This window comes from Epinephelus moara, chromosome 21, assembly GCF_006386435.1.
Source record: "Epinephelus moara isolate mb chromosome 21, YSFRI_EMoa_1.0, whole genome shotgun sequence".
NCBI lineage: Eukaryota > Metazoa > Chordata > Actinopteri > Perciformes > Serranidae > Epinephelus > Epinephelus moara.
Genome location: NC_065526.1, coordinates 16,314,107 through 16,330,060, shown reverse-complemented (window position 1 = coordinate 16,330,060; position 15,954 = coordinate 16,314,107). Strand labels below are relative to the sequence as shown.

Genomic DNA, 15,954 nt, shown 5'->3' with positions numbered 1-15,954 from the left:
CCCCCATGCTTAAAGGGCACTGAGTCCACTGTTTGATGAAGGGCTGTAAATTGGGGGCTGGCTCTATGGAGATTTGGGCATTGTCAAAGAGAGAGGCCTTTATTGGATAATGGCCAGAAGCAGCACACCAGGCAGCCTGACAGGAGAGATGGAGGATTTATAGTGATTCTACATTAGTGACCTTCTGCTGCTTGTGTTTCCAGTATTGTACCATTAATCTGATTCTCCCATCACTGCTCCATCCACATGACTTGCAATTACACAGATTTTATTAGCGCTTGTCTTTGCAGTGAAACATTGATCCTAAGTGTCTTTTGACAAGATCAAACAGACATTTTATGGGTGTATTTGTACAAATAACCTTAACTAATCAGAAACATTTGCATGAAATTGACTTATTTTGGGAACAAATGTCAAATTCTCCATTAGCATAGAAGAAGCCATCTCTCCGAGCAAAGCCTGTCTTGACAGGTGATTTAAAGGTCCAGTGTGTAGGATTTCGGGGGATTTAATGACATTTAGTTGTGATGATTGCAGATTGCAACCAGCTAAAACTTCTGGTTAGAATCCCTTCAGTGTTCATTGTTCAGGAGGGTTTTACTGGGAGTCTCTCCAAAAAAACAGACCTGGGGTCTCTTTGAAAATTAGGGTGTAGCATCCATACTAAAAATGTACTGTACAAACAAAAGCCAAAAATGCATGGGTCAACGTTTTTCCCATCAAGTCTGTTTTTATAGATCTTTCAGGCCTGATTTTGTGCGTACGCAATGTTTACACATGAGACCCCAGGTGATTTAAAGAAAGATGAAAGCATTCCTTTTATTACTTCCTTTAAGGTTAAATTAGATTTTTTTAACAGGACCTATACACATGCATTAATGGAGCAAACCGGTGAACACTGAATAAAGCAGTTTCGCATTACAAATCAGTCTTTCTCCTGCGCCGTTTGGCCGTTCAATATTAAACTATTCACTTTTTTTCCATATAGAGTTTAAGAGTTTGAACAGGGTTCAGCAGAATGTTCAGATTAACAGCGACATTCATGTAGTATTCGTATTATCACATAATATTTTTTGCCAACAATAGATATCAAACAAAACCCAGAGACTGCATCATATTAAGTCGCTGTGAGCTGTAAATTCATTACTTCGGAGCAGAAGGCAGAGCCTTTCAGTGCAAAGCCTCTGTGTCTGCAGCAGCCTGTACCCAAGAGTGTGACAGTGAAGAGCGCTCACTCTGCAGCAAAGTCTGGGGACCGAAACATCCCCAGAAGGACACAGCAAACTGACTGGCAAAAAAACAAAAGACTTCAGTTGCTCGAGTTCAAGCAATCTCAACTGTGCAGTCTCTGACTGATGATTTAAATCTTCAACTTTCAGGGGGCAGCCCTACTTAAGCTCCAGATATTCAGGACATTACCTGGAGTCAAATTATCTGCAGAGGTCTCTCCCTCTTCAAAACAAACAGACCTGAGGGTTTTAACAGGTAGAAACACTGAATAATGTAGTTTCACATTTAAAAATAAATCTCTTTTTCCAACACTGCTCATCATAGAGGGGCCGCTCACTGGTTTGTCTGACTTGGGCTACTGCAGAAACAACATGATGATCGTGGCAATCTCCATAGACAAGGAGATATAGATAGATGTAGATATAAATGGCTCATTCTAAAGTAATGAAAACACATGATTCTTTTTTTTTTTTTTCAGGTGATTATACACTAAAGAAAATATACATATTATATAATATTCTATTTCTGCCAATATAACCTCTGAAATCCTACACACTGGATCTTTAAGTAGACTCATGAGGATTTTTGAATTCCTAGATATGGGAGGGAACACAGGCAACATGTCCCCAAACAAAATCTAAACTCTTGTGTGTGCACCGTACCATAAATCCAATATATTGCAGAATGACATTATATAACTGTACTGGAGCATTTTTCTATTCTAAAAAGTAAATCACGTCAATACAGTAATATTATGCCTTTAATGTCACAGCTGGTTAGTTATGTCTCCAAATATCTCCTGAGAAGATTTGCACTGAAGTGAGTTATTTTATCTACATCTTTCAAAGGAGGGCGTAAAATCACCAGCTGTGATGGACTCACTCGGGAGATCAGGAGAAGGTAAATCAAATATGGGATCATCATTGTCCAGACTGTAAACATAAATCACACATTTTTTTTCAGACAAAGGGAAGATTCGGCCATTACAGTCCTTTCATTTAGGCCTTCAAACACACACAAAAACATCTGACGAAGGTTGGATTATTTCAGAAGTGGATAAAACCTAAACCTGGTATTTATGCTTAAATTTTCAGCGACATCTCCTGTCAGATGGTAAGCACCCACTAAAAATACCAAATATTTCACCCTGCACATCACCTGATTCACATTGTGAGGTTTACTTCAAACACAACCCTCAAGCTGACCTCCCTTTTCATCAACATTGGAGAAATTCAATAAAGAAAGAAAACAAATCGGACAAAAACTACGCAGGAGTCCATGTCCGTTGGGTCGTCCTGGCCTGCTGCGGCTGTTATTTGTCCTATATGAGGAGCTGTCACGAGCGTTTGAACTGCACCTTAAAAGCTACAAAATGAACCATATACCTACAGCACTATGGCGTATTGCACTTGGTTGCGTTCCAGAGCTGCACCCAGGGGCCCTGGTTATGATACTTTAGAGCTGAACATTGTCAAATGTACAGGCTTACAAAAACAACAACACTTACATTAGATTTTTACATTATTCAGTCTATGTGAATGAACTTTTCCCAGCATTCCCATCCACCGGGTCTCAAGGGTTACGCTGTGCTTGAGTATGATTGACCCCACCTTTCCATTCTCCTGCTGCTCAGCTTTCACATTATGCTTACTGTGGTTCATATTTTGGAGACAATGTCAGACAAAGGATGACTCTCACCTGCCTTACCTCTTTATCACCCATGGCTGCACAGTTCAGAGGACGACGTCGCAGAGGATTTCCGAGGCAGCGTTGAGAATTTGTCTGTGCACTGTTCTTTTGTGTGAATATAGTGATGGTTTCAGCAAATAGTTATTTTTTATAAAAGTTACAAACTGTATCGTTAAAGCTAAGATAATCAATAAAATGTCCATGTGGGATGTGAAAGGGGTTGCTTGTAGTGAAGAAGACATAGAGATAATCATCCACTTACTTCTACGTTGTTGTTTTAGTTCTTACATCCAACAGATTTGTACTGGTGGCCAGAGGCTTAGCACCAGATTCTGGGCTCTATGACAGTGTATGTTGGTGCTCCAGCAGCGTCAGCAGTCACTTACTCAGCTCTAACTGTGTTTAGAGTCGAATCAAGTAGTGCAGCGGTCAGTTTTGTGCCTTTAAGGGCTTTGGAGAGCTTCCACATTTTGTAATACAATGTTCCGTCTTTCAACCGATTTATTAGGCCAGTTTTATTTCAGTTCTGGCAGTAAATACTTAGACATAAAAACAAAATGGCAAACAAAAAGAAGCTTTCATTCCAGGCCTTTCCAGAGCCCCCCTCCCGTTGGTGCCGCAGGTAATCTTTTCCCCCATTACGATGCCTCTGCTGGTAAAACGTGGATCAGTTTGTGAGAATATTTTAATAAACCGTGCATCCATCCATTTTCAACCACTTATCCAAAGCGAGCAGGCTGAGCAAAATATTCCAGATGCCCTTCCTCCAGCTCCTCCTGGGGGACCATGAGATGTTCCCAGGCCAGATGTGATATGCACTCCCTCCACCGTGTTCTGGGTTTGCTCCGAGGCCTCCTACCAGTTGGACATGCCTGCCCAAAAGATGGAGTTCAAGTATTTTGGGGTCTTGCTCACGAGTGAGGGTAGAATGAGAAAGAGTGTGAGATGGATCAGTGGTTTGGTGCGGCGTTTGCAGTGATGTGGGCGCTGTGCCAGACCGTCGTGGTGAAGAGAGAGCTGAGCCAGAAGGCAAAGTTTTCAATTTACTCGTCCATCTGTGTCCCAGCCCTCACCTGTGGTCGTGTTAAGTTGTGCTGACAGCAATATCTTCAGCTGTACTGACACAACTGCTATTGCGACTAGTGAAGCGTTGGCAAGCAGCTAGCGAGAGTGTGCCCATATGTCTCGACTGTTTGTTCATGTTTAACCATGAGTTTTATCTAAGTTTTACTAGGCTGACAACAGGCCTTTTTCATAAGGTGACCATGTTTTGATTTCCAAAAAAGAGGACACTCGGCCGGCCACGAGATAGCCTACTTAAATGATACTTGCCGTTTACTCAAAGATGCCTTATAATTTTAATATATTTAAAGTTTACATATATGGATAGAAAATTCAGTTATATTACAAAATAATATCTCTCAAAGACAGAAATTCAGATAGGCCCCTATAGGGGACACATACACACACTAGAGTGTAGCGATCCGAGCCCGACGGTACCCGACGGGTCGGGCCGGGTTTGGTCAAAAATGTAGCTATAAATTGTATTCGGGCTCGGGTCGGATTCGGTCAGCTTTCAGTGAAAATGTAGTGTAAAAATAAATAAAATCCTATTGTCTGTCCTGTTTATTGCTTGGGCACTGTTATTTACGTGACAACACCTGAACAACACACACACACACACACACACATTGGCTGTTTGTTTCTACCTCTCTCCTCGCTGGAAGTCTCGGACCTCCAGCCGCCCGCCTCCGCCTTGATTAAACGCTGAAAATAAAATAAAAGAGGGAGACAGGTTTTTCCTGTTTTATCTTATTTTGTTATATTTCTCCCTCTCCTCTCGCTGGAAGCGTCGGACCTCGCGCCTCCCGCTCCCGTCTCAAACACGGAGGTCTCTCTCTCCGCGGAGCACCCACAGCACACGCCCGGCCTTAGTAATTAAATAATGTCGGGCTCGGTCGGGTTCGGACAGAGATATGCGGCCAGTGTCGCACTCTAACACACACACGCACACACACACACACGGAAAACCGGACATTATCATCAATTTATAAAAAAACCCGGACGCCCCGGACAGGACGTGAAAAGTGGACATGTCCGGGCAAAAGAGGACGTTTGGTCAGCCTACTTTCACCGCAGTGGAAAACAAAGCACAGGTGTTACTGATAACATTGAAAATGTCTTGGTTTTATTTGAATGTCCTTGCAAACCATGACAGTGTGACAGTGAGCCAGCACACACAATACCAGGACCCTGGAACCAAAGCAGCTAAGTGGATCATAGTCATCATTCAGTTTTTGCTTTTCATCTAGCAACTTGTCAGAATGTCCAACATGACCGGCCACTTTGTACTTCTGCAGAAAATGGGAGATGGGCAGCAATTCAACGGTCTGGAGCCAGGCAGTATGAATCTGTTTTAAGACCCTAACACACGATGGTCCTGCCAAACAGGTGCCTGATTAGATCTGATTTGAGGACTGTGGGGGTGGAGGCTACAGATGTAAGTTCAAGCTAAGCAGCCTCACGTGGGCCTTATCCTGCCATCATGGCATTTACATCTGAATTGACTACTTTTCTTTAGAGCTTTTTGTACAGTAGCTCTACAGGGCCCTAAACAAGGCCAGCCATGGAAACTGCAGGTAACCATGGCAACAGTAGGGATGCTTCGAGCCACAGTGATGCAGTGTTTAAGCCTTATCTTATTCAGTTAGATTTTATTTTAATCGTACACAGTTTTGTTTGTACGTATATTTCTACTTTAATCAGATGTTAGCTGAAGGGCAACTCCTGAGCTTACCAAACCTCTGCTGTCTGCTCCTCATCTCTGTTTGAGGCTTGTGGCTTGAGGCTACTCCTGCTGCTACTCTTGGCAGTCGGGTCGCACTGTGGGTAATGTAGGCGTAAAGTTTTGACAAGGAAGGACGTTTATCAAGTCAGTTCATTAGCTCACTCTTTTGATTCTGCAAAAACGTAGCCTAACCTTTACAAATGTATATTTTTTAACAAGCAAAAATACTTTTAACACTTTACTGTTGATATAGGCAGTGATGAAATTAAATTAGTGAAATTTCAGACTACAACAGGAAGTCAGGACTGCAGAAAAGTAATTGGTGCCAGCAGCCAGACCTCAAACCAGGACTTGTGCACCTCCAGAGTCAGGAAACGGGCAGGAAACAACGATGGAGATCCCTCAAACCCTGAACACAACCTGTTCACACTCCCCCCTCTGGCAGGTGCTACAGAGCACCAAAATAATCAGACACAAGAACAGTTTCTCTCCAAAGGCTATCACTGTGATGAACACGTAACACCTGCCACAGTGTCAGGAGGAGCAAACCCTGTGCAATAACCCTGTAACACCGAGCATCCACCTTAATGATCCTTCACGAAAAAAGTGAATTGCAGTCTTGTGTCATGTGAACTTAAACATTTCACATTTCGCCTGATTTCATGTTCAGAAAAAGCATGTAACTTAAATTCATATGTCATATGAGAAAACGTGTTTTTAGTTTAGTTTTACGTGCAAACCTCAACATGTGAAAAGTTAATTTCACTGGTAGTGACACATCTCTCACGTGATAAAAGACAAATTTCCTTTGTGAGCAGACACATCTCTCAGGCCATTTTGTTCCCACAAATAAAAAGCACATGTAATTTACAGTTTTGTGGTAAGCGCTTTAATCTGGTTTAAACTAGGTCATTTCACAGTTGTCATGATTTTGCATGTGATGAAAAACAGTTTGAACTTTTACACGCTAATGCAATCTTGAATGTGAAAATGACAATTTGACATATATGACATTTTTACTTTTAATTAATATGAAAGCCTAAATTCAAGTTTTAGGAAATGACATGGCCAAAACGCACTATTGTGTATATACGGTACATTAAGAGCAACAAAAAAATGGAGTCAGACTTCTTCTATGTGCACACATACCTGGCCAATAAAGGTGAATTGAATTAAATGGCTTTCAATACATTTTAACCTGGTTATCTGATGTCCTCCAGCTAAGAGGACCCGAATGACTGTGGTGTGAGATATGATGTTAGAAAATTGTATTCCAATTGTAACCTATGAATTACAGTGCTGATACAGCCTGAATAGTGCAATAGCTTACAAAAGCTGCACCCCCCCACCTAAAACAATAAAAATATTAGAGTAAAATACAATGAGTCTTTCTGAAACATTCGTAAAAGTAGCCTACTTGTGTGTATTTGGTACTTACGTGAATGTTTATGTCGAAGAAGAGGACGAAGAGCCAAGCTACAAAACAGTAATAATGAAATCTGTAACCTCCTTAATGTTCTCTACCAGTGAAAAGATGAGAACATTAAGGAGGTTACACGCTGTTACAGTTTCTGTTCCCACAGCACTGAAACTTCCTTCCTCAAACTCACAAACAACCTTCTCTTCTCTGATGCCTGCAACCTCAACATCCTCATCCTACTTGACCTGAGTGCAATATCTGACACCATCATCCATTCAATCCTTCTCTCCCACCTTGAAACCGCTTTCAACATCACCACTCTCCTGGCTCAAGTCCGATCTCTTTGACAGATAGCAGATCATCAGCATAAACTCTGCTCCCTTCTCCCAAATGTCCCTAAAGGTTCAGTTCTTGGCCCCCTTCTCTTCATTCTGTACATTTTCCCTCATGGTCGTCGTGGACTTCAGTTTCACCCATAACTTCTCCCTCTCTATCGAAGGCTCCACATGTCCATAACCTTGGTGTCATCTTCCAACACATCACCAAATCAGCGTTCATCCATCTCCGAAACATCGCCCTCCTCCGTCCATCCTTCTCCTTTTCAGCTGCAGACTCTCATCCAGGCAATAATCTCTTCCAGACTAGTGCAACATTCTCCTCTACGGTCCGTCATCCAAACTGCTCGTCCTCTCACACACTCCCACACCGTGACCACATCACCCCCGTCCTTCATAACCTCCACTGGCTCCCTATCCCTCAGTGCATTCACTTCAAACTCCTCATCATCACTTCTGCCCCCACCAACCAATGCAAATTTGTACAGCACATTTCATACACAAGGGCAACTCAAAGTGCTTTACAGAGCAATAAAATATAAAAATTGAGTTTAAAAATAAGGTTGCAGTCATTACAAGGTGGAGTAGGCAGTGTAAAAAAGGAATGTTTTAAGCTTTGACTTAAAAGTGGTCAGAGTCAGGGCTCATCTAACATCATCTGGAAAGTTATTCCAGGTCTGTGCTGCATGATAACAAAACACTGCTCAATCATGTTTAGTTCTGACTCTTGGGACGGTCAGAGGGCCGGCCCCAGATTATCTCAACATCCTAGATTTGTATACTCCCCCTCAAAACACACCTCTCCAAAACTGCCTGCATTCTTCTCCTCCCTCTCTGCATTGTTTCCCTACTTATGAATTATTTGAATTTTTGTCTGTTCTTTGTTAAGCGTCTTTGAGTATTCAGAAAAGTGCTGTATAGATCCAATATATTATTATAAGAATGAGGCAGGATGGTGGGGGTGGGTGGGGTTGCCTCGGGCCCCCTAATCACTAAATCCACCATCTTCCTCTGGCACAAAGTGATCTCCAACCTCTAGGACTGATCTGTTGTCTGTTGCCAGGGCAACAATCATCTCCTGCCGTGCGTAGAGCCCGTCACGTGGGGGCGCCGCGTCTCGGTCTTCGTCACTCACGGTGCGGTGGAGGCAGATAAACCTCCTCACAGCCAGAGAGGAACCTGGGGGAGCTCAAGTGAGGATTTACAGGAGGAGAAGTGCGTGAGTCATAGATTGTATTCCTCCCCGTTGCATCCGACAGTTTGGGATTTATTTTTTTATGTGAGACTTTTTTATTTTTTTTAAACAGATCGCATCATCATCATCGTCATTATTATGAAGATCACCGGCAGACACTTGTTGTGCCTCTTCCTGCTCGTGCTCCCGCTGTCCTGGGCAGAGAACATGAAGAAAGATGTGAGGAAGAGTGACAATGACACAGGTGAGGATTCAATTTTTTTCAATAATGTGTTTAATCAGTGAAGATGATTTGATTTATTTTACTGTGAGCCTCTAAAAATGCGTTTAAATTCTGCACTGTGAACGAAAATGATGCAGCTCATGATATAAAGACACATAATGACCGGATTAAAAATATGTAGGTCTCATAGTTGATTTTTTTATTTCTATATTCTATCATGCCAATACAAAAGTATCCATGGGCATGTTCTGCAAGTAATCAGTAAAATTATTAAATAAATATATATACAGGGCGGAGAAACAGAGGTTACTCATTGCTCATGGTTTAATTTGTATATATATATTTTTTTATTTTAAAAAAAAAGTACAAAAAACAGTCATAATTATTAATCTGTACACAGGTATTGTTTTTTTTATAATTTCCCACTAATGCAAATATTTCTAAGTCCGATTGTCAAACTCACACTTATCAACACCCAGTCTCTTTAAGGTCATTTATATGTTGAAATCTATTAGTTTTCAGCCTTTATTGCAGGTTCTAGTAGGAGTTAAAACCTTACTATAATAATGATCATATAATTCATAAAAAAAAAATTGGAAAATGGCTTCGATTTAAAGGAACATTTCACCCACAAAATGACCATTTGTAAATCAATCAATTAAACTTTACATAGCACTTTACATACAAACAGAATGCAGCACAATGTGGGGAAACACCAGAGGCAGGGTAAAGACTTAAAATAGAAAACTATTTCGAATCAGCTAGTAAATAAATAAATTAATAACAAAAATGAAGAATATTTCAGCTAGAAAAACGGATTATTAAAAATAAATACATTGAAAAATACACAATAGTAATAGGCCTAAATACAAAATAAAAAAGACGTAAAGTTCAATAAAAAGCCAGACTAAAAAGGTAGGTCTTGAGTTTGCTCTCAGGCAGGCTGTTCCACAGATGTGGACCATTGTTTTGAAATGATGGCCCACCGTTGGTTTTTGCTCTAACTTTTGGGATGATTAAAAGGCCACTCCCAGAAGACCTGAGGGCCAGGGGTCATACAGTAACAGAAAATCTGATAAATAGGCAGGACTAAGTCCATTAAGAACTTTATAAACCAACCAGTCATGCAGTGTTACCTTAAATTCATAAAGAAAAAATATTTTTAAACTGAAAATGAAACTTTTTTTGTTTTGTCTTTGTTTAGCATGCATGTGTTTGTGGAGCACCAAGCGTACAGTACAACTGGATAAGTGAGATCTGAATTATGCTGCACGAGTTGTGTGAGAGTTTGTTAACAGATGTTTTGATATTGTTTTGCTGTCCATAAGCGCAGTCGCCAATAAAATCAATAAATCAATGTGTTTACTGTTTTCCATGTGGACGATGCGTGAAGAACAAAGTTTCTACATATTTGAGTGAAAACACCATGACTGATTGCTTTTGAAATGATAATTTTGTGGGTGTCGTGATCCTTTAAAGTATTATCTTTGTTATTTAACCAACCGTGCATATTGTATTAAACCATGACGGCTGCATCTGGTATGATTTTATCATTTCTGAGGCAAAACAGTTTTAAAGCACAGATTCTGATCCTGAGGTTTCCACAGCTTTGATCTGGGCAGATTATGGTTTCATATTGGTTTGGTTCAGTCTCTATTCTTTGATGGTTTGAGTTGCAGAAAGTCTTGAAGCTGACATAACAAATGTGTTAGCAAGTGGCTGACACACATCCAGTGGACACAAAACAACATCTGCATTCATTTGGAGTCGTGTTTCTGGCCACCTGGTGATTGCCAGCTCAGTACTCACTCTTTTTTCAAGCTCTGTGTCCGATCTCCTCCTCCTCCTCCTCCTCCTCCTCAGGGAGATATCTAACTCTTTTTAGCTGCTCAATGCTTCACTGGGTTCACCCGCCAGTCACTACTGCCTCACGTCTGTATGCCTTCACGCACCAGACAAGTTGCACTCATAGTTTAGTCTGTGACAACATGGACTCTTCAAACACATCTTCAACCCGGCAGCACAGAAGATCTATACAATCAGCAAAGTGTCACCAATTCAGTGTCTGACCAAATGTCTCCCCTTCTGTTCCTGATATGACACTAATCATGGCCAGAAAAGTGTTTTTGCAGAACATTATGGTGTCATCTTTGTAATGGTGTGACCTTTTGTGTATAAAATGTCACACTTTATCATTATATCCTATTAGACATTTCTGTGAAATCTTGTCATAGTTAGTGTATGAATTCACGAGTTTGATCAAAAACATATTTTGTGAGGCCAAAGTGACCTTGACCTTTGACCCATGACCATCAAATTCAAATCAGTTTATCACTGAATCTAAGTGGACATTTGTGCCAGATTTGAGGAAATTCCCTTAAGCTGTTCTTGAGATATCACATTTTTTAAAAAACATGTTTTGTGAGGCCAAGGTGACCTTGACCTTTGACTTTTGACCACCCAAAACTTATCAGTACATCCTTGAGTCCAAGTGGACAGTTGTGCTAAATTTGAAATTATTTCCTGAGATGTCGTGTTCACAAGAATGTGATGTCCGTCCAACCCAAAAACATAATGCCTCCAGCCATCGCTGGTGTGGAGACATAAAGTAGCGACAGCGAATCACACAGTGACGTCATTGTGGCCATAAAACTACCACAAACATTATCTTTCCGATCGTTACAATGAAAATATTAATTGATGCAGCTTTAATACAGCTTTAGTTCTTGCCGCAGGGAATTGCACTGAGGGTGTGGTCAGTACACTGTGACATCACTGCTGGGTGTGGCTGACAACACCCAATACCTTTGCCTTGTCACAGGTACTGTAGACTTGAATAAAGCTTAAAATGCTTTTTCTGTGTGCACTGGTGTGTATAACTTTTAAAACTGCATGCACCATTTTTTACTTGCAACAAATTTTGTTTTACTTCATCATTTGGGGTATTTTTTTTTTCTCAAAAGAAATCCAACACTGACATTTTCTTTTTATGGCAGTTCAAATATGAAGAAATCGTTAGTTCATAACTTCAAATTTCACATGGCCATAATCAGAGCCAACCTCAACAGGATTAAGTTGAACATTGCAGCAATCTCTGAAGGGAATGATTTATTCATTTAATTTATGAGTTTAAAACTGACATTTTCATTGTGTTACAATGTCGGTTGACCTGATTTTCCCTGAACAATAATGTGCAACCACTTCAAATATGTTCATGGGAACATTTTGAGCAGAAATTAATTGTGCTTCTCAGCAAACCTATTATGAAATAGTTTTTTTAAATGATATTAGGACCTCTTTGGTGAGGTCACATATTCAACAAGACTTGTTTGATGTGTAATAAAGTGTTGCTGTAATGCCTCTTTTGGCCGCTCCAAGAATCGGTACTGTAATAGAGACGCTGATCGAAATCCAAACGGCAGCTGGCTTGATGGGGTCGTACACTGTGCTGCTGCTGCTGCTGCTCTGTGCTGCCCGGTCTTGTCTTTTTGTGCGTTTCCTTTTTTTGTGCCACGACGTCATAAATGTGTTTTTCATTGTGTGAGAAAATGGATGTTTGTCGTTAGAGCACTTGTCAGTCCTGCACAACACATTTTCTGTATCAGCTCAACAGCTCAAATTTTAAGTGCATCCGGTATTTTGAACTGTGCTTGAATATTTCATCTAGAAGAGATCAGGTAAACAATGCTGTGAGGTTGTCATTAAGTAGAGAGGAGCTGCCATAATATTATATAATATATAAAAATATTTCACTCTTTTACTCTTTTTATGATATTTTTACCCACATGTAATATTTTCAGGTATAGGACCTACATATCTCTACTGTCATAAACCACTTACAGTTTTTTTAGCTCACAAGTCATGAGGAATTAATCCAAAAGTGGACGTTGTCCCATGTTGCAAATTAAGTGCATGTTTGTCTTGATTTTAACAATTCAATCTAATACAATTCGATTTTATTTATAAAGTCCAATATCACAAATCCCCTTTAACAAGGAAAAAAACGGTCGAAACCTCAGGAAGAGCAACTGAGGAGGGATCCCTCTTCCAGGACGGACAGACGTGCAATAGATGACGTACAGAACAGATCAACATAATACATTAACAGTAATCCATATGACACAATGAGACAGAAAGAGAGAGGGACAGAGACAGAGAGAGATGCAGGGCAGACAGTAATGATGATAACAATTTTAATTTTAGTAATAATGTTATAATAACGGTAATTGTGATAAAATATGTTGTAAGTACATATTATGTGACAATAATCACATGTATATAATAACAGTAGAAGCATGACGAATAATACTAGTTAACCTGCGAGACAGTGGGAGCACAAAGGCTCCAGAGAAGAAGCCGAGTTAGTGACATGCAGTAGAGCCGAGTTAGCGAGATGCAGTAACAGGACATGAGTGTTAACAAGTGAAGAAGAACCAACTTTTCAGTCACTGAGGAGAGAGAGAAGAGACTCGATGTATTATAGGAGGTCCCCCGGCAGATTAGGCCTATGTCAGCCTAACTAGGGGCTGGTACAGGGCAAGCCTGAGCCAGCCCTAACTATAAGCTTTATCAAAGAGGAAAGTCTTAAGTCTAGTCTTAAATGTGGAGACGGTGTCTGCCTCCTGGACCGCAACAGGAAGATGATTCCACAGGAGAGGAGCCTGATAGCTGAAGGCTCTGGCTCCTGATCTACTTTTGGAGATTTTACGTGAGCTACAGTTGTAACCAGGCTGCAAAAACAGCATTGAGCAAATTGGTAAATTAGCAATATTTCAGGCAACTATTTTTACGTTAATTTCATACTAAGGATGTGATAGATAATACAGTGCTGCATCATAGGCAACTGGATTTGCTTTAGTTTCTTGAAGATGTTTTACCTCTCATCAAAGAGAGGTATGTGTTTTCAGGGTTAGATGGGTCCAGGTGATCCAAACCTAACGACCTGGGTGGGTCAGCAACTCATATGTGAAACTCCCGCACAAGGTTTGAAATCCTGCAACTCCATACCAGTCAGTCAGAACTGAAGAAGCCTCTTGGATGAGATGTGAAATGTCTTTAAGAAATTCAAGCAAGTGCAGCTGCCAACGATATGGAACTGAGTGTGTTACATTATCTGATTATAGCCTTGGTATGAAATTAAGATAGAAACAGATGCTTGCCTGAAATATTGTTGATTTGCCATGAAAACTAGTCCAGCTGGCTTCAATATAGCACTTAGAAATACCATAACCTGGATGACTGAGAATTTTCCCCAATATGAATTATTAAAACTTAATGGATGTAGCAGCTGGTGCATTTGTGCCCTTCCTTGTTGGCAAATATATTGATTACACCGACATAATTAGCGAATTTGACTGATGGAAGTTGCTCAAACACTATACAGTCTCTATCTGATTTAGAATATAATAAACTAATTGTGCACTGACTCCTTGACGACCAAAACTAAGCTTTACAGTCTATGTTATAGCCACACAGTCCAAATATATTTGCAAGTTTTACTGACAAAAACAGACATTTAATTTATGTATATATAACATTATGCATATACAATTTAAGTAATAAAGCTGTAGAGCTGACGGATCCTGTTGATATTTCTCAGGGATGTTTAGCACTGCTCTGACCACATGACAACCTGATGATGTTATGATGACATTTACGTAGCAAGAGAAAGACATTTTAGGCTCTCCCCTACTATTAAGCATTTGAGCATTGTGATTTAGCTTGTGCTTTCCTGGTAGGAGCTAAAAATAAGGGGAATGAACGGGTACACACAGACAAACTGAATTAGGCCAATCACACCATGAACATTAATACCAAAGAGAAGCCGTCAGGATGAAAACATGGACAGGATTGGAAAACATGAGGGGAAAAATGGATGTATCACAATTTGTTGTGCAGACAGATGTTGGCTCCTCAGAAGATGTGATATTTCAAGTGGTCAAGTCAAGATATAAGCGTGATTTGGCATCGGCAGGATGAGAGGCATGAAACAGCACTGAGCTGAAGATATTTTCTGCAAAACAACAAATAAGTTTTAACATCTGGCCAAAGACTAGCCAGAGGTTTTGGATCGGACACAGAAGGGCAGCAGCGTTCAGTCACAGGGCAGAAGGACAGAGGTTGGAGCCAAGAAGGAGGGTCTTTTTTGATTTGCTGACTTTGTAACCTCCCGTTGTGTCTATGTTCTAAATCATATATTTTGATACAATGAATAAAAAATGCCAGTTGCTGACATGAGTGGTTCTGACTTTGATGTAGGTTGTTTTCGTGATGATCAAAAGAATGGGAGAGAGGAGAGAGGAGGTGTTGAGCTAAATCAAGTTGATTTCCATTGGAACACTGACAATCTATTTCTTTTAACTGCTTCATATGAAATAAATTATTGCCATCTGTGCAGATGATCTGAATTAATTTACTTGAAACGAAAAAAAACTAAACATTTATGGTATTCTGCGTATTGTTTTCAGTGCTGTTTGGCATTATTAGGTGTACAAATCACCGATAGTCACGATCCATTTTCAGTGCTTAGCTGCCTTCAGCCGTCTTCAGTTCGAGCTTCGGTGCAGTGAAGAAGAAAAAATCAGCAGATAATCATCAGTGACTCAACTGTCTGTCAGTAAAAATCATTTCAATAGACAATTATCATGGCAATTTGATTTGATTTGTTTCACTTCACTCAGCTGACAGCACATGACCTAAAAAGGGAACTTTGATGATCACCTGATGACGCCTGAGCAAACTATCCTTTGAGGAGGAACATGACATGTGAATGAAAGCTGCAGGAAAAGGTAGTAAATAGGGCCTTAAGTTAAGTCTTTTTCTCCCATCAAACTACTGTTTACAGGATCAAGAATTACTTTTCAATTACCATGTTATTTACAGTTAGGTATTATTAAAGTCAAACCTCTTTGAGACATGTATTTCCTCACCTTTTTATTTTGTTATATAGCAACAGTGTTGGGTAAGGGTTACTTTAAAAGTAATCAAAGTACGTTACTGTGTTACTTTTTTAAAAAGTAACCAGTTACTTTACTGCGTTACTCCCTGAGTAAAGTAACTCAATTACTTTAAAAG

The 15,954-nt window shown here is 40.2% G+C and overlaps 1 protein-coding gene across 1 annotated transcript in view; it reads left to right on the top strand.

Annotated features, from left to right (window-relative positions):
- The window catches only part of asip2b (agouti signaling protein, nonagouti homolog (mouse) 2b), a 34,722-nt gene that overhangs the window by 9,404 nt on the left and 9,364 nt on the right, over positions 1-15,954 (top strand). The window contains exons 2-3 of the mRNA XM_050032597.1: positions 8,526-8,681; positions 8,770-8,901. Coding sequence (XP_049888554.1) covers positions 8,796-8,901 — 106 coding nt within the window. The 5' untranslated portion in view covers positions 8,526-8,681; positions 8,770-8,795. The remainder of the gene's footprint in view (positions 1-8,525; positions 8,682-8,769; positions 8,902-15,954) is intronic.